At 40.9% G+C, this 18,089-nt stretch overlaps 1 protein-coding gene across 8 annotated transcripts in view; it reads left to right on the top strand.

Annotated features, from left to right (window-relative positions):
• Positions 1-17,343, top strand: part of ptprma (protein tyrosine phosphatase receptor type Ma) — a 236,662-nt gene extending 219,319 nt beyond the window's left edge. For 7 of the 8 annotated variants that reach the window (XM_066682258.1, XM_066682266.1, XM_066682264.1 and 4 more), the window contains 11 exons: positions 1,155-1,252; positions 4,857-4,973; positions 5,363-5,517; positions 5,990-6,125; positions 9,424-9,573; positions 10,027-10,200; positions 11,229-11,360; positions 12,676-12,801; positions 14,106-14,269; positions 15,777-15,912; positions 16,114-17,343. In XM_066682258.1, coding sequence (XP_066538355.1) covers positions 1,155-1,252; positions 4,857-4,973; positions 5,363-5,517; positions 5,990-6,125; positions 9,424-9,573; positions 10,027-10,200; positions 11,229-11,360; positions 12,676-12,801; positions 14,106-14,269; positions 15,777-15,912; positions 16,114-16,167 — 1,442 coding nt within the window. In that variant the 3' untranslated portion in view covers positions 16,168-17,343. The remainder of the gene's footprint in view (positions 1-1,154; positions 1,253-4,856; positions 4,974-5,362; positions 5,518-5,989; positions 6,126-9,423; positions 9,574-10,026; positions 10,201-11,228; positions 11,361-12,675; positions 12,802-14,105; positions 14,270-15,776; positions 15,913-16,113) is intronic. The other variant, XM_066682265.1, reaches the window with a different exon arrangement.
• The last annotated feature ends 746 nt before the right edge of the window (positions 17,344-18,089 follow it).

The following is an 18,089-nucleotide window of genomic DNA, read 5'->3' as shown; positions in this document are numbered from 1 at the left end:
ACATGCCACATTCAGACTGTTTACACGTGTAGATCATATGTGTTGCAGTTGAATACATACAATTTCAAGGTAAAAATTTCTTGACTATGCTAAAAGAACAGTTACAGGTTTTCTGCCTTGTCAGGACCAACATATTCCTATCAAGGGAAAGTGCTTTGTAAAGGCTGTGCTCTAAAAACTGAAAAGGCAAAGGTATTTAGTTTTTTGAGGTTGAGATCAAGGATGTGTTTGTGGTTGGACATGACACAACATAATACATGATATAAACAGTTAAACAGTTTAAAGTTCCTGTCACCAAGGTATGCTTTAGCTGTCTGCTCAGGCCCTTCTCAAGCAGTGAAATCTTAAACATACAACCCACATAAATGGTACCCATGTAAAAAAGCCATATGTAATATTAAATATTATATTCTGTAAACAAGAAGTGAATCCACGAATAAACCTGGCCCCTGGCTGTGAGTGCTTGTAATTAACTCCAGCAGACTCAGCCGATAATGAGAAAATTCTCTTCCAGAAGCAGTAGCTAATGCAAAACCAAAGTCAAATGCAAAGTCATTTCCGAGGAGTTTTCAGGCTTTTAGAGAAACACTTGTGTTTGGTTATGCCGATGTTTTGTGTGCTTATGAATATGTCAAATCTCCTTTCCTTCTTTTTTTTTTCTTGTGGGGGGATGCAATTTACTTTGGCTTGGAGGTAATGCATCAGCCCCGGAGAACGAGCGTGCAGATTTGCATGAGCTAATTAGCTCGTCAAAAGTCATTTCGGAATTTGCCCGTTGATTAAAAACAATGCTAATTAGAATTAATTAAATGGGTGATTTTAATTCCTTGCACTCCGCCCTTATTGCTGGATGCTGGCCTACATGTTGGCCTTATTAAGGTGTTTTGGAGCTTAATGGAAATATTGATACACAAGCCTGTCAGCAATCATTTGGGTGCACCTAAATACACTGATGCACAACGTGTCAATTTAAAGTCTGCATGTTGTAAGAAATTGCTGGAAGTCACCTTGTGTTGATACACAAAACTCAAGCCTTCATTTGCTTTGTGATGTTTCCAGTGATACATGTTTTTCATCAGTGCATTTTAGTTTTGTGTTTATATGCAATCTCTTTTTTGGCTGAGTGCCTCTCTCTCTCTCTGTCTGTCTTCCAGGACCCATGCAAGAGACAGTCTATGACTTTTGGAGGATGGTATGGCAGGAGAATACGGCGACTATCGTCATGGTGACTAACCTGGTGGAAGTTGGCAGGGTATGTTAATGCATTTAGGAATAGACTGCAGTGTTTACGTCCCCATAATAATGAAGGTCAGATGCTCATGTTTCATACTAATAGGGTTAAACAAACTTCCTGCTGCCAGGGCCTTCATGTGGTTATTTGCAACACATTCCGAAAGTTGTAATTTATCAGCTGAGTTGTCTCAAGCTCTACAGCATTTCAGGAATTTATTGCTTTAATGCAATCACTTTAATCATTGTATAAACCTTCTGGGCACTTAGATATAACAAGTTAAATACAAGTTCTGGGTGTGCAGTTAGAGACTGTTACTCACCGCTTCCCATTCACACCTTGTTAGGGATCCTCCAGTGCTTAATCTTCATGGGTTATTATTGGACTATTGATGGCTAAATTGTCATCACTTATATACTATTCTCAACTCAGCAGCGTCACTGATGTAAACCCCAGCAACATCACATTGCTGGTACTATACACAGTGTCAAGAAGGTAACACTAGTGTGCTGAGAATGGGCCAGCACCTAACTATTTGGTCAGCAATGATCCTGTTATGATCTGTTTACACTGATGGATGAGTTACACATGAAGCCTATAACTCCAATGTCATTAATGGAATATATGGAATAAAAAAATCATTTTCAGACATTTGCACATTAATAAAACAATCTGAAACCTATCAACCCACTAACTGTGTATTAAGACCTCAGTGTCATATTTTTGCATCTGTTTTTTGAGCTTATGTCAAGTTCAAAGATTTTAGCATTGTCCCAAAATTGGTCTGAAACACAAAAGATGTTACAAAACGTTCTTCACATTTCTGTAAACAGTTACACACTTTCACCTGATTCACCTTAATTACTGCAATATGATTATTTGCCTCACCACTGATAACCAACAAGTGTAGGTATGATCTTAACTTATATCTATGTACTGTGCACATTCTTCAATGTGTGATTTTTAATTATGACAGTCATAAACAGCCGTGTTTAGTTCTACAAAAAGTGAGATGACACCAATATGTTGTTGTCAAACATCCAAAGGCATCCAACAATGCTGGAAAGCTGAACACATTTCAGAGTACATTTTCCGCCGACCTTGGCTGGGCGCACATCTGGTCCCATGTTTCTATTGTTTAGAATAGTGAGCTTGATCTCCCAGCGGACTGTTGCATTCTTCATCAAGTCTAACTGAGTAGCCATCCGTCTCTGCGGCAGCCAATCAGTTCCCTCCCTCTTCATCATTGCTACCATCTGTTGTGTTTCGTGCCTGATGAACTCTGGGAATTGGTCTCGGCCCTCTCCATGTCCTCCATATTCACACCAAGCTGCTTATCAGCTGTCCAGTCCTTTTCTTCTCCTTCAGCAGCACAGATGACCATAAAACCCAACAGGAAAAGGAGCAAGGACATGCACAAAATACACACACGCCAACATAAATCGACAGAATCTCAGGCAGTATGGAGCTCTTCATTTTGGTTGATGTATTTAATCTATTGGTAGTTCAAAGAGGGATTATGGTTGTGGGATGGTTTGAGAGGAGCTGTGGGCTTGATGCATGGCAGGACACTGATTTCAGTGTGCTGTTAATTAATGCCGGCGCTTGTGTGGACTCATCAGTGACCCATGCATACTGCAATTGTAATTTCTGTCTAAGTGGCAAATAACTTGTCTACTTACGGTTTTGCATAATCTGAGGCTCAGTAAACTCCCAGATGATGTTTCCTACTACATGTGGCTTGTCAGATGTTACTCTGGACTACACTACCCATCAGACATTGCATCATCTTTTTCATCGTTATTTAACAGAGTTCAGTCCTTGCAGAAGCGGTGCCCAGTTTCTTCAGATTTAATCAAAGGCTTCTGAAGATTTGAAGTGTCAGCACCAGTGTTCTCATTCTACTTAAAGTTGGGATTGTGTTTGCAGGGAGAGATTATCCTAGATTAGACAGTTAGCGTCAGAGTCTATCCAGCCTTGTTTTGTACCTCCTGCTTTAATCTAAGGACAGTGGTTTATATATAACCATCTTTGATTTTCCTACTTTGGCATATCTGTGAGCTCCTAAAGGAGCTGAAATCCACTGCAGGGAGAGAAGCGCAGGGACACCATTGTGCTTTTGGCTGCCTGTGGCAAGAGCAGGACAAATCCCTCACGCTCCCAGCGGAAATCTCCAGCTTGGAACTAATGGGATTTCTAAAGCCCCATCTCAATATCTGACAAGAACAAAAGGGGTCTCTGCTGGATGAGCTCTGAATAACATTTGACTCATTAATAAGTTATTAATGTGCGAAAGGAATAATACCGTTGTCGAAATCAGAGTGAATTTTCTTCTTTTCCAAATGTTGGGGAAATTAGGCTCTGATAAGAAGTAGGCCAGGGAGACCTTTGCTGAGATACTGAACACTCCACTCTTGAGGGAGAATATGTTGTGTGCCTTATTTTCAGAATGTCTTTGAATTGAATATATTATGCCTTAGAATGTATAAGCAGTAATATAGTAGTGACTCTACGATTAACTCATATCTTACTGATATTATTAATGTTTTTTATACATACAGATCTGTCCCATACAAAATCAGCGTCCTTCATAAACATAGAACACCAACAGAAAAGTAGTAATATATGCAAAAAGAAAGCCTAAATTAAGCAGAGTCTGATATCAATTATAAACACAACTAATTAGAAAAATTAATGCTGCCTTCTTTTTTTTTTGGAAGATGCTCTATTGATATTGTCATTTTGACAGAGAAGGCTAGATACCATCTCAGAGCTGGCACATTTTCTCTCGCTAATGGCCATCAGGCGGAACCAGCATGACTAAAGCTGTTTCCAAATAGCCATTAAACCCCAATTATACCATTAATTAGCATTGTCTTAATACATTCAGAGAGTAGGACATCATGATAAAAGAGATGACAGAATGAAAGGACAAAAAAATATTTAGATAGTGGTCCAGAGATGGAGAAAATAAATGAAAGATTGTGGCAGTACATGCACAACTGAGAAGAGTAGGAAGTAAATTATCAAAAGGAGATGGAGTGGTAGGGAATCGATTGCGAAGGACCCCGAAAGCCTTTAGTACAAAATGGTATTGATCATCTCAACATCGAGGCCATAATAGAGACAATTTGCAATATTTAGTATGAAAAAAAGTGCTCTTTTGCATGTGTCATGCTGGTGAAGGTCAGATTTTGGCAGCAAGCTGGAGCGCTTATAGATTCAGAGCTTTGCCACAAGCTCGCGTCTAGTGTGTGTGTGAAGCAGGTAATGGGAATGTTAAAGAGGATCTACTTGAGGTAATTAGACAGGGGATGATTAGACCCAGAGGTTTCCACATATCTGGGGCAGGCCACACATTAAACTCACCCTACACGAGTAGGAATACATCTCCAATCAGCCTTCTCTTTCCATTAGGGGATTTTGTCAGCCTTAAGCTTTGAAGGAAACCAGCATTAACGTGTAGACATGTTTGATCCTGTACTGCTACTTTTCATAAGATTACATACAAGTCCTCCCATGTTATTGTTGTCATTGAGAAGATATTGAAGACTGGGTAATTTGGCCATGAACCGAGGCTTGTTAACCATGAATTACAACATGTCGATTTGTGTGTTTGTTGCAGGTGAAGTGTTGTAAGTACTGGCCTGATGACACAGAAATTTACAGAGACATGAAGGTGACACTGATTGAGACACAGCTCCTGTCAGAATATGTCATCCGAACCTTCGCTGTGGAAAAGGTACAGAACGAGGAAAATATCTCTGTCATATCTCACTACCCAGTCCTGAAACTTTATAGAATTTCTTTTCCTCAATCTTTGCCATCCATTCATCTCTCCACATCATATTCCTGATTATTTGTATGTTTTTCTGAACTCCTGAATACCACCTGAAGCTGTGGATATTTCTGTGTGTATTGGTGTGAGTCATTTGGCCCTCCCCCTCCAGCTGTATTTGTCTATTTCTCTTCCTCCCACAACCCACACAAACTTTGGACAAACTCACACACATTTTCACTGATTCTCACAGATGACTCTAGTGGGAGTTTGAATGGAAGTACTATGCCAGCAGGTCTCCTTTTTAAAGTTCCGTTTGTGTGTGTGTGTTTCTGGTGGTTTGTTTACTGCAGCGAGGAGCCCATGAGATCAGGGAGATCAGGCAGTTTCATTTCACCGGCTGGCCAGACCATGGAGTGCCCTACCATGCCACCGGCCTGCTGGGCTTTATCCGCAGGGTCAAATCCAAGAATCCAGCCAACGCCGGCCCCATGGTGGTCCACTGCAGGTCAGTGAAGTTCTAATAAAACAGCTCCACCAGCCAGTCTGCAGCTTTGTGCATGTTCACAGTGTTTTACCCAGGAGAAAGCTGTAAGATGTGAACAGAAAGCTCGTAGTGGTGTTATAAAAAATATATATATATTACATTCACTTTCCATCAAAGGTTTGGGAAAGTTGATGAAGATTAAGTTTTGTATTTTTTTTAACCTTTACTTCGTCTGATGTTTCATAAGTAGCAATAAAGTACAAAAGACAGGGTATTGCCACATTTTAGAAAATATTTTCAACATGACACGCTGAATTTAAGTCAATATTTGATGTGCTACTTTGTAGTAAATCCATTTTAACAAGTAGTGCAAAATTGCCCATATTTAAGTGTCTTTCTTTGTTGTTTCCATTGGTTCATTTATTGGTCCTACATACTTGCTGTTTGATCTGTTTTCTGGGCTATTTCTCACACATCTCTCTTTCTGTCTCAGTGCTGGAGCTGGCCGAACTGGCTGCTTCATTGTCATTGACATCATGTTGGACATGGCAGAGCGTGAGGGTGTGGTGGACATCTACAACTGTGTACGAGAGCTGCGTTCACGCAGAGTCAACATGGTCCAGACGGAGGTACTGTAGCCAAGAATCCTTGCTCAACTCATCACCTCATTGATCCTCAAACACTCATACATGCATTCATACTGATTCATCACACTCTCAGCAGAACAGAAACACCCATCTACAAATTCAAACCAGCATGCTGCCGATCCATGAGAACACCTCCTCACTGGAATTAATCTGGGACGAAAAGAGCTTTAAAATACTTTCAGAATTAAATAAGCTTCACTTTGCATAAGTAATGCTTTACTGTAGGACAGGGATCATAAAGCTACATGACACATTTTAAACAACCTCTGACATAAACCTACATCACATTTACTGTTAACTAACGACAGTAGACATTGACGTAAATCAAAAATGCTGCTTTTCTAAGCTTCAATATCACGTTGACGTGAAACCTATGTCAGGTGACAGATGTTGTTTGACACTGAGTTTCGTGGCACATTCTTGAACAGATTGAAAAAACTATTTATGACAATTGATATTTTTAGCATCACATTGCTGCAGCAAACATTGAACTACAAAGTCATAATGTGATTTGTCATTGTTTTTATATGGTTTTCATCAACTGGACAATCAAACTGGCGAAGGTAACCTTTGTGATGAAGGAAACTCAGTGGAATAAAAGTGTGTCAATATGTATGTACGTTTATGCCAGCTTTCAAGGGTTTATGCTTTCAAAAGTCTGTCTCATGTAGTCTTGTAAATAATTATTAAAATATTGGTGGGTAGATTTGACTCAAGGGGCATTTCTCCTAGTTTAATGTTATAGGTAAGTTCATGCTTTTCTATGCAGCAATCATAAAATCCAGACCTATTAATTTCTTGATGTCATGTCACATTGTTAGCTTTAAATTAGTGCTACAAAGGGAGGCAGATGCAAGAAGGTTTAGAAAGTACTGTATGCAATTTGTGATGCAAATGTATCAGTAATTTTTCTGCAAAACAACAGCTTTTACCAGTCTACACTGCATGGTGTGGTATTTCCCCAGAGTGATTAAAGAAATAGCACTTAATTGGGCCATTTGTTCAGTTGTGAACAATGCGTTTGAATGGAAAATTCAGAGTTTTTGAACCATAAAATTTGTTTCTTCTTTTGAAAAGAGAAAAGTGAACATTGTCTCGTGTGTTTCTCTGTATGAGTGTATTGCCTAAGAATCAGTTTGACCGATAAGCAGCATGAAGGACAGCAGAGTCAGCAGTGACGGTACAGTAGCCTCGCCTTAAAGCCACTGACCCTCATGCTGGAGACTTTTGTCAAAAATGACATCTCAAGACATTTTCGCAAATGTCACTTCATGAAAGATTAACGTCAAACAGGCAGGTCAGTGTGTGAGGGAAGAGCGCTAGAGGAGTGACTGATGCTCCACTTGTGACATCCAGCCTATCATTATAGCACCTGGATATAGAGTTAAGCCCAGACAGACATGGTATTATCTAAGAAAAGCTGTGTAGCACATATAAATCATTTACTATTTACAGTGTATTACTCTTGTTACCATATATGGAAGTGTACTGCAGCGGGTCAAGTTGCACTTTAGTTTCCCTAAACCAAATGTAACAATTCACTAAGGCAGGCTTACAAATTGTGTAAAGCTCATTTGGTGGAAAAAAAATGTATGTAGCTCCTGAACTGTGCAAGAACCAAATACATCCACGAAATAAGAATTTTCAAAATTAGCTTTTTCCACACTGTGTGCAAAAAATAAAATGATCACATGAGCACACTACACTGATGCCTTCCACATCTGAAAATTTTCTCCCTGTCCACACATCCATATTAAATACTGACATTTCAAAAATATTCCGGAAGTTGTTTTTGAAAAGCATTTTTTTTGGTGACCTAAAATGGTATTTTCATGTGGATGGGAGGCCAGAAGATAAAAAAAAATTATTATCAACAACAGCAAAAAGAAAATAGGCAAGCATATATATATATATATATATATATACACAGGGGGTCCTCGACTTACGACGTTGATCCGTTCCTACGTCGCGTCGTAAACCGATTTTCGGTGCAAGTCTGAACATACGTACATACTGTACGTAAATAACATACTGTAAGCACTTATCCTATCCTTACACCTATCCTCCTCGGTCCCGAGCCGCGTAACCGTGTATTCTTCCGCTGCGCACACCAAACACGAAGTTCACGTTACGCCGTTTACGACGCACAACCACTTAAGTCGAAACAAGGCTTTATACAGTAAATGGGAGATGTGTCGTAACCACGAAACATCGTAACTCGGGACTGACGTAACACAAGGACCTCCCGTATATATTAGCCATATAACCATTGTCACAGAGGTGTTTCTGGCATTTCCGAAACAGGAAAGCCCAAAATGCATACTCTTGTTATTGGAAGGACTGGAGAAGCTTTGGTGCTTCATATAAATGTCTTTGTTTACAATAACAACAAGTAATAACAAACTATAAAAATAGTTTATCTTGTCAGTTGCTGACAGTGTGTGTATGATCATGTTATTTTCTGTTCATACAAAGCTACAAAACTGAAGCACTGTGTTGAGAGGACATTAAAGCAACTCGTTTACCAGAAAGCAACAAGATTACATTTAAGTTTTTGAACATTTCTAAAACCAAGCACGTGAGATGTTCGTGTATTCGTGTCGTTATAGGGACAGACAAGATGACTTTCTGTTTGTTAAATATATAGTAGAAAACAAAAGGCTGCATCACAGAAACATTCTCCAAACATAAAAAGAGACTATGATAAATATTACCTCAACAACGTTCAACACATTTCTGTTCAAGGCGCCGGTAAAACACTGAGCTGGATGGTGGACCTACAGCGCTGAAGCGGTGCGAGTGTGTCCCAGTTCAGCTTTCAACTCTCTGACACCTTGAACGCTTGAACACGCATTTCTTAGGTTTCAAAAGAGTACTTGTCCAGGGAAAAGAGGACATCTGATCACCGCCGAACGGTTCCAAATTTAGTTCACGAGCTGGAATGTGAAATATGGCTGAACTAACAACAGACGGTGTAGTGGCGCCACCTTAAGTTCTCTCTGTGGAATACGGCTGAATTAACAGATCCTACTCGCGCATGCGTCTTTCAACATTAGGTGTCAGTAAGTCAGTCAGTAAGCGCAAATGTCTCTTCCAGGGTGGCCCAACAGGCGGTCTGGCAAAAATATCAGGATTTGTATGGAGGCATTGTAACTATAATGAAAAGTAATGTACACTGTAAATAGTTATTATTGTTGCAATAATAAGCATTTATCATTGCGAGTCATTATAGATATGTTTGATTTTTTATGTTCATTTTTCCAAATCTCTGCATTTTTAGGAGCAGTACGTGTTCATCCATGATGCGATCCTGGAGGCTTGTTTGTGTGGTGACACCACTATCCCATCCAATCAGCTACGATCAGTGTATTACGACATGAATCGCCTGGATCCACAGACCAACTCCAGCCAAATTAAAGAAGAGTTCAGAGTGAGTATATGTTTGTTTCTCAGAGTTCATATCATTAGTGGTATCTTTTCAGTTCCTTGCTAATGCTTCGGGGTATATTCTGCAATATTTTACATCTTATACCAAGTGTCTTAGTTGGTCTAAAAAAATAGGTTTTGTGTAAATAAGAATTTTGTTGGTCTGCTTTAACTGTGATAGAAAAAGATTTCAGTGCAGAGTTCTGACTTCAAAGGGAGGGGATAGAGTGTGTGCAGTTGCTTCAGTTTTGCAGGTTTGGCAAAGTAAACATCCTGATCTATACATTTAATTACTTGACGTTAACATAGTTAATAATCCGATGTAATATTGTAAAGCAACAAAGAGACCCATTCATTAGCTAGTCTACAAACTTTCAAAACTCATGCTTAGACCATTTTAAAATCATTAAAATCAGTGTCATTTTAACAGTTGAATATTGGTTGTTTTTATTCCTAGACTCTGAACATGGTGACCCCCACCTTGCGAGTGGAGGACTGCAGCATCGCTCTTCTGCCACGTAACCATGAGAAGAACCGCTGCATGGATGTCCTTCCTCCTGACCGTTGCCTGCCCTTCCTTATCACCATCGATGGGGAGAGCAGCAACTACATCAATGCTGCCCTCATGGATGTACGTACAGAAACACAGCTTCACTGGGGTGCCTTCAACATCCTAGCACTCGTGACGAATTGTAGGGCATTTGAGTTGACCTGGGAGATGGTCACAGCCTTTTATTAGGATTCATTATGCTTTTTTATTATGTCCTCCTGTCCAGACACATATGAATCACCTTATGTTTTGAGTTCTTGAGTTTGCTGTACTCTGTAAAGACTGGTCAAATTCTAAAACATAGTGTCCCCTCCCCAGTCCATGTCCTCCACATACACAGTCAAAATAGGAGGATAAACACAGGTGTTAAGCATTACAAGTATATTATACTGTACCTAAAAAGTACGCATGCCAATTATTATATGTGAAACACTCATACACACTTAAACGGGTGGAGAAAGAGTGATGTAGGAAAAATAAGAAAGAAAATAAAGGAAGCAAGGGAGAGAAATCAGTGGACAGATTGGATTCCTTGATTCAGCAGTTATTGCTGTGTCCATCTGGGACGGTTAACTTTCGTCTGTATAATAATCACTTGTATTTTTTTTTTCAGAAAGCCAAAGCAGAACAGTGGGAGGGGTAGCATGATAGATGTGCAGTGCTTCTCTCTGTGTGCCATACACAATTATGTGCTTATTGAGAATGATTAAAAAACAGATGGAATTGATTCATTCCATTGTCATGCAAATGGATAAAACTCATTCATAACTGTTTTTTCTCCTTTCTTTTTTCTGTTATATTTTCTAAAAAAAATGTTATGGGACTGGATCTAGATTGCTTTTATGGAAAATATGTTCAAGGCCTGGTAATGGGGCATTTATTTTCATTACAGCAAATGGAAATGTCAGTAGCAGTAGCCTGGAGTTCGTGCATAACAAGCACAAATGTCTGAAATGAAACGCCTCTTACGTCAATTAGTCAACGAAAGACATTCCCATTCGCTGTGTACTGCAGTCCTCGCCAAAAGTGCTGACACTCACTCTCTCTATCTCTCCCTTTTTCATCTTCTTTTTCCTTTTTCCTCTTCTCTCCCGTGCTTCACTCTACAGAGCTACAAGCAGCCGTCTGCTTTCATCGTCACCCAGCATCCTCTGCCCAACACTGTAAAAGATTTCTGGAGGCTGGTCCTGGACTACCACTGTACATCTATAGTAATGCTCAACGACGTGGACCCTGCTCAGGTACAGATTTACATTCACTTTCTTCCCTCTCTCACTGCATTTTTTCCCCTCATTTTCTTTCTGTCGCTCTCTCATTCTTCCACTTATTCATTTATTTCCTTTTTGCTTCTACCTTTCTTTCAATATTTTTTTTTACTTTTTTCATTCCTTCTTGCTGTCTCTTTCTATTTCTCTCCTTCTCTCTCTTGTTCTGTCCCTTTTTTGTTTCTTACATTTCTTACTGTCTCTCACATTCTCTCTTCATTTTATCTATTCTTCTCTATCACTTTATCCCTCTCGCTTACACACCCACAAACCCGAGGATAGTGTACACCAATCAGCCGTAATATTATTATGGCCACCTCAGCTCCACCAGACAAATCATACCTGCTCTGTGGTGGGAGTCCTGACCATTGGAAAACAAAGGGAAAGTGAGCAAATAAAGTATGCAGAGCAACGGGTTGACTACAGTCTGAAACTGTAAAACTACCGATTGCTCCTGTGGACAGTGAATGTAGAAGCAATAAGTTGGTCATAATGTTATGGCTGATCAGAGTGTGATAGAAAGGTAATACCTACGTGAGGAGAGTTAGAAGGCTGTAGTGTGTGTGTGTGTGTGTGTGTGTGTGTATTGGGGCTCAAAGGCTGTAGATATCTACATTCTTGACTCTTTTGGCCTGAGGCTTGTGGAAGTCCAGTCTGGATCAAAGCTGCGTGCTCTGTCAGAGTCAGCCCTTCAGCCTGTGCTCTTTCCCACTGTATCCTGCATTGGGACTAGGAGGAGGGATCTTGCTAAATGTCTTGGTGCATCTGGAGCAGTGGTACACAAGTCTCATCTGAATCTCAGACACTGCACTCTCATGTAGAATGACTATTGTGTATTTCACTTTGTGCTGCCTACAACTATCAGTTATCTGACCGGGTGTTTGTATAGGTCTAATGTTTAGTGTCGGCTTTGTGTGCCATAAAAAGTACCCCATATTTTCTGGACTGTGTTTGAAATTACATTCACATGCTGTACAGGGAACAAGCCTAAATATGGGATTTGTCCTCTCATCACTGTATATTTTCCTATACAAAATGGCCAACACTTTATCTGTACAGTGTTTATCTGTAGAGCATTTGCAACTAAACAGTGCAGAAGTGTGTTCTATGTCGACAACGTAGAGACATAAATGTCATATCTCATGTTGATCTTCAATATGTTGCTTAAACTATGGTATCCTGTTCTTTGTATATTAGACTACTTTATTAATGCGCATATTGCATCACGTCATTCTGTATGTATCTTCCACAGAAAGTTGTGAAGATTTTGTAATGTGTTTTCTCTCCTTAGCTGTGTCCACAGTACTGGCCTGAGAACGGTGTACACAGACACGGGCCCATTCAGGTGGAGTTTGTATCTGCGGACCTGGAGGAGGACATTATTAGTCGGATATTCCGTATCTACAATGCTGCACGGGTATGTACACATACACACTGATAAAGACAACCCCTGGGCGGATGAAACTACATGTGATTAAAGGCTTTAAAGTGATGATTCAGCCCAATAATAATCAGATTTATAGGTTCTCCTAAACCACAATGTTGTTAGTGAGGCTAGACATGTTTGTTTTCACAATTTTCACTCATTACACAATTGCCTTTAAATTCTGTAATTATTAAAGGCGACCACAGTTATTTTCCACTGGTTCATTTACATAAACATATATTTACTTCGCAACAAGCAGAACAGCGTTGATCATTGGGTTAAAGCGAGTAAATGTACATGAACATATTTATTAAAACACATCATGTTCATTACAAAAGCAAAACAACTTCTAACATCAGACTGGTGCTGTAACAAGAGCAGCGGTGGGTAATTTCGCTTGTCTGAGCTCAAGCTGTGTCTGTCTGCAGCTGAGAGCTACTATGTGTCGAAAGCAAGAAAACTAGAATATTCATTTGCAGTTACTTAATATAGCAGTTAAATGTCTTCAAATATTATTTATAATAAATATTAAATGACTGTGTGGGCGGCACGGTGGCGCAGCAGGTTAGTGTCGCAGACACACAGCTCCAGGGGCCTGGAGGTTGTGGGTTCGATTCCTACTCCGGGTGACTCTCTGTGAGGAGTGTGGTGTGTTCTCCCTGTGTCTGCGTGGGTTTCCTCCGGGTGACTGTCTGTGAGGAGTGTGGTGTGTTCTCCCTGTGTCTGCGTGGGTTTCCTCCGGGTGTTCCGGTTTCCTCCCACAGTCCAAAAACACACGTTGGTAGGTGGATTGGCGACTCAAAAGTGACCGTAGGTGTGAGTGTGTGAGTGAATGTGTGTGTGTGTGTCTGTGTTGCCCTGTAAAGGACTGGTGCCCCCTCCAGGGTGTATTCCCGCCTTGCGCCCAGTGATTCCAGGTAGGCTCTGGACCCACTGCGACCCTGAACTGGATAAGAGTTACAGATAATGAATGAAGTAAATGACTGTGATGGTGAATTTGCTTTTTTTTAACATAGCACTAAAACTGCAAAGCTAATATCACAAACAAGTGTTGAAAACTTTTAACAATGAATTAGCACTGATTTAGCACTGGGTTAACGTCAGACATACCTCAAGGGTTATCAGTGATTAGATAAGAGTACGTGACATCATGACTTATTATTTTTGAAGATGGGGAAAAGTAGCCCAACCATGGTTTTAGTGGTCTTCTGTTTACTGAGAAACATACCTTTAATACAGAGTATTTTAGCACAGATTGTGTTTGCTCAGACTGAATTTTGTGTGTGTGCTCACAGCCGCAGGACGGATACCGTATGGTGCAGCAGTTTCAGTTTCTGGGCTGGCCCATGTACCGGGACACACCGGTGTCCAAGCGCTCTTTCCTCAAACTCATCCGCCAGGTGGACAAGTGGCAAGAGGAGTATGATGGAGGAGAGGGACGCACTGTAGTGCACTGCCTGTGAGTCTCTCTCTTATCTCCCTTTGTTTGTTTTCTCTCTCTCTCTCTGTACTCTATCACTCTTCATAACGTTTATGAAAATCATCTTTTTCAGAAACATACAATTTGATAGAATTACTCAGTAACTACCACAACACTAAAATGATCTGCGTTAGCGTATAGCTTCAAAACGACTTTCATTCTGTGCTGACGCCCAGATTTAGCCCAAGTTTCTCCTGTGAGACTCCCCTTTAGGCTCTGTGTCTCTGTGCAATCTCACCTCCGTCTTATCTGTGCTCCCATTTCAGAGGGTTGGGCTGGATGGGAGGGGTGGTGGAGGGCTTCCCCGAGGCCCTGGCTGGCTGGGAAATGAGATCAGTGAGCCCAGGAGAAAGTGTGCAGTCCGGGCCACGGTAAAGCTAATCTGGCCCTGTGCTCCTAAGAGCAGGCCTCCATTCCCCATTCCCATCCAGCAGACTGCCTGCAAAAGAGGATCCATGTGATTCTTATTAGATTCCTGGCCTGATTCCAATTTCACTGCCCCTCTCTCTCTCTCTCTCTCTCTCTCTCTCTCTCTCTCTCTCTCTCTCTTTCTCTTTCTCTCTCTCTCACTCTGTTTCTCTCTCACTCACTCTCTCTCTCTCTCTGTTTCTCTCTCTCTCTCTCTCTCTCTTTCTCTCACACATACACATTTGTTTTCAAGCACTGTGAGAACATGTTGTACATATTTATATAGTTTCATGAAACATTTTGGAAACACCTGGTCACATAAGATGATCTGTTGATTTTGAGGGTGAACATACACTTCCTCTACAAAAAAAAAACATAATTTCTGAAAATTGAGAAAAATAAAACATTAAAAATACGCAATAACTTCTAAAATCTCGAGTAAAAAGCAGGTCAGAAGTCAGTACGGATTTGTTGATTTTTTTCTTTCAAATTCATGACACTCTTGACCTGATAAAGCACAAAAACCCACACACACACATACACTACTATACCACCACCACACACTGCTCCTCCCTCGTTCTGTTTACCATCTGCAGAACTGCAAGTAAACTTCAGCACACAAACACTTCTTAAACTAAAGAGCCTGGCCTGCCCTAAACATTCCACATTAACTTCCCTTGCCCTCCCTAGACCTGCCGTAAAGACACTCTGTGACACTTCAAGGCTATTAGGGGGGAGTAGGGAGGGGTTATGCAAGCTCAACTGTAACGTCTATTGAAAGCCAGAGTCAGTTCTCCTACCGTGTGAAGCATGGAGTCTCGGGCTGCGGTAAATAATAGGAAACAGCCATGCTGAAGTGCTTGGCCCGCTGTATGGCAGGACCTCCTGGCAGCACTCTGAGTCTCTGTTAATGAGACGGCATCAGAGGGAGAGTTGCGCCATCTAGAGGAATCTCTGCTTGTGTAAATCAAGGCAAACTGCGAAACACATAAAGACAGTATTCACAAATCACAAAGTGTGCTCAGTGCCAAGCTTAAGCTTGAGAGGTTTTATCTAATTGTATTATTCTCTCTTTCAGAAACGGAGGTGGCCGCAGTGGGACGTTCTGTGCTATCAGTATTGTGTGTGAGATGCTTAGGCACCAGCGCTCTGTGGACGTGTTCCACGCTGTCAAAACACTGAGGAACAACAAGCCCAACATGGTTGATCTGTTGGTGAGTTCAAACTTTCATTAACAGTCAGTGAGTTCCTGTCTGTTTGAGGCAAGGCAAGGTAGAGGTGAAGATGTCTTTTTAGTCGGTCCTGTATGGTCTTTAACAACCAGAAATACAGTGTTTACTGAGACACTCGTTTATTCAGTAATTACAGACTTCTGTGATTTATTTCCTGCTGATGACTGTGTTGTTTTCTTTCAGGACCAGTACAAGTTCTGTTATGAAGTGGCACTGGAGTACTTGAATTCTGGCTAGTTGTCTGGACACTGCTCGTCCTGTCCCGTCCTGTCCCCTACTGTCCCGTGGCCCTTTTATCTTTCCTTGAAGAGACTATACCACGCATGAATGTTAAAGGGGTGGACTTTAGACACGAAGAGGTGCACTGCTTGGATCAGTGTGGCCGTGACGTTGGCTGAATGTGGTCAGGAAATGGTCTTCAGGATCATGAACAAGGACTGGAACGCTTGCACTGCCCAGCTGAACTGTCCACAGTTTAAACTTTGGACTCTGACCTTTTGCCCCTCTCCTGTCCCTACTCTTCTGTGTTTGTAAATTTCAGCGTGAGCTGGACAGGTCACACACACACACACACTCATGTTACACGCCTCCTCTTTCCACGAGCACACTGATGTACTTTTTCTCTCAGTTCGTCCACGTCTCGCCCATTTCAGCTGATTGCTTTTGTTTTGTTTTGTTTTCTTGCTCTCCCCCCTCTTGCCTGTGACTCCCGTGTCTTGCCTTTTTATCCTCGTGGGATGATTTCCATTTTTGTGGAGAATGCAATGTAGACTAAAGTGGACGTGTTTCTTTTTTTTATCACTGATTTTGTATTTGATTTTTCTACTTATTTTTGTTAATAGGAGGCGGAATGATGTGTAGCTGAAAGCTGGCATTAAAAGCACGGACGCTAAATGTTATGTTGCCATTATCGTGATTTGCTGCAAAATGTTGTTGTGTTTAAAAGGTGGAGCACTGCTGAAGCTATCCACGAGCAAGCTTAACGTCATGTCAAAAAAAGATCCAAAGCTTATATTCATGATCATTTTGTTAATATTGTAAATACTTGAAGGATGGCAGATTATTTATTCATTGAATTTTTTTTCCTTTTTTGTGAAGCACATTGACTGACAATCATGTTTTTATTTGGTCATTATTATCTCCCTCTTTTGTCAGGCTTGGCATAATAATGGTGACCAGGATGTAATGTAAGCTTTTTATTTATCTTGTATTGAAAAAAAAAATCAACTTACAAATACATACATATCTATACCAGTCTTCTGAGTGTTCCTTACATTTTACTCACCACTGCTCAGAATCCAGATACAGTGCAGAACATAAGAAATTAGGCAGTGGACTATTTATATCTTGCATTGGCTTTGTATTTCACTGAATGTACGTCCATATTTTGTGAACAGATCTTATTATACATACTCCTCCATTTCAGAACAAGAGAATAGTCGTCTGCTGCATTGTTTGTGCCACTGAGTTGATTCTAGATGAGTCATTTGCATCTGGAGTCTGTTAATGTTTCTCAACATTAGAACCAAAAAGCCTAGAGGCCAGTAAAGCAGGTCAGTGTGAGAGTGCAAAGACTGAACAGTCTGATACACAGTTAAGAAGAAGAAATACACTGATTTAGTAGACCCTGGAAGATCATAGTATTAATTTAATGGAAAATATTATTATAAATATAATTCCTCAGGAATTACAAGGAAGAACACAACAAAATAACCTTGAGAGGTTTACTACAAGACGTTACCCACTGGAGAAAATAGACAAGTCACGTTATTGTGTCATTCAATTATTATCTGTAAGCGCTTATCCAGTTCAGGGTCGTGGGGGGTCCAGAGCCTACCTGGAATCATTGGGCACAAGGCAGGAATACACCCTGGAGGGGGCGCCAGTCCTTCACAGGGCAACCCACACTCAAACACATTTTGACACTTTTGAGTCGCCAATCCACCTACCAACGTGTGTTTTTGGACCGTGGGAGGAAACCGGAGCACCCGGAGGAAACCCACGCAGACACAGGGAGAACACACCACACTCCTCACAGACAGTCACCCAGAGCAGGAATCGAACCCACAACCTCCAGGTCCCTAGAGCTGTGTGACTGCGACACTACCTGCTGCACCACCGTGCCGCCCAGTTATTGTGTCATTCCACTCCAAATTGCC

The sequence above is a fragment of the Hoplias malabaricus genome, chromosome 10 (genome assembly GCF_029633855.1).
Source record: "Hoplias malabaricus isolate fHopMal1 chromosome 10, fHopMal1.hap1, whole genome shotgun sequence".
Classification (NCBI taxonomy): Eukaryota; Metazoa; Chordata; class Actinopteri; order Characiformes; family Erythrinidae; genus Hoplias; species Hoplias malabaricus.
The sequence above is the reverse complement of the archived record's forward strand: the minus strand, read 5'-3'. Positions and strand labels throughout refer to the sequence as shown.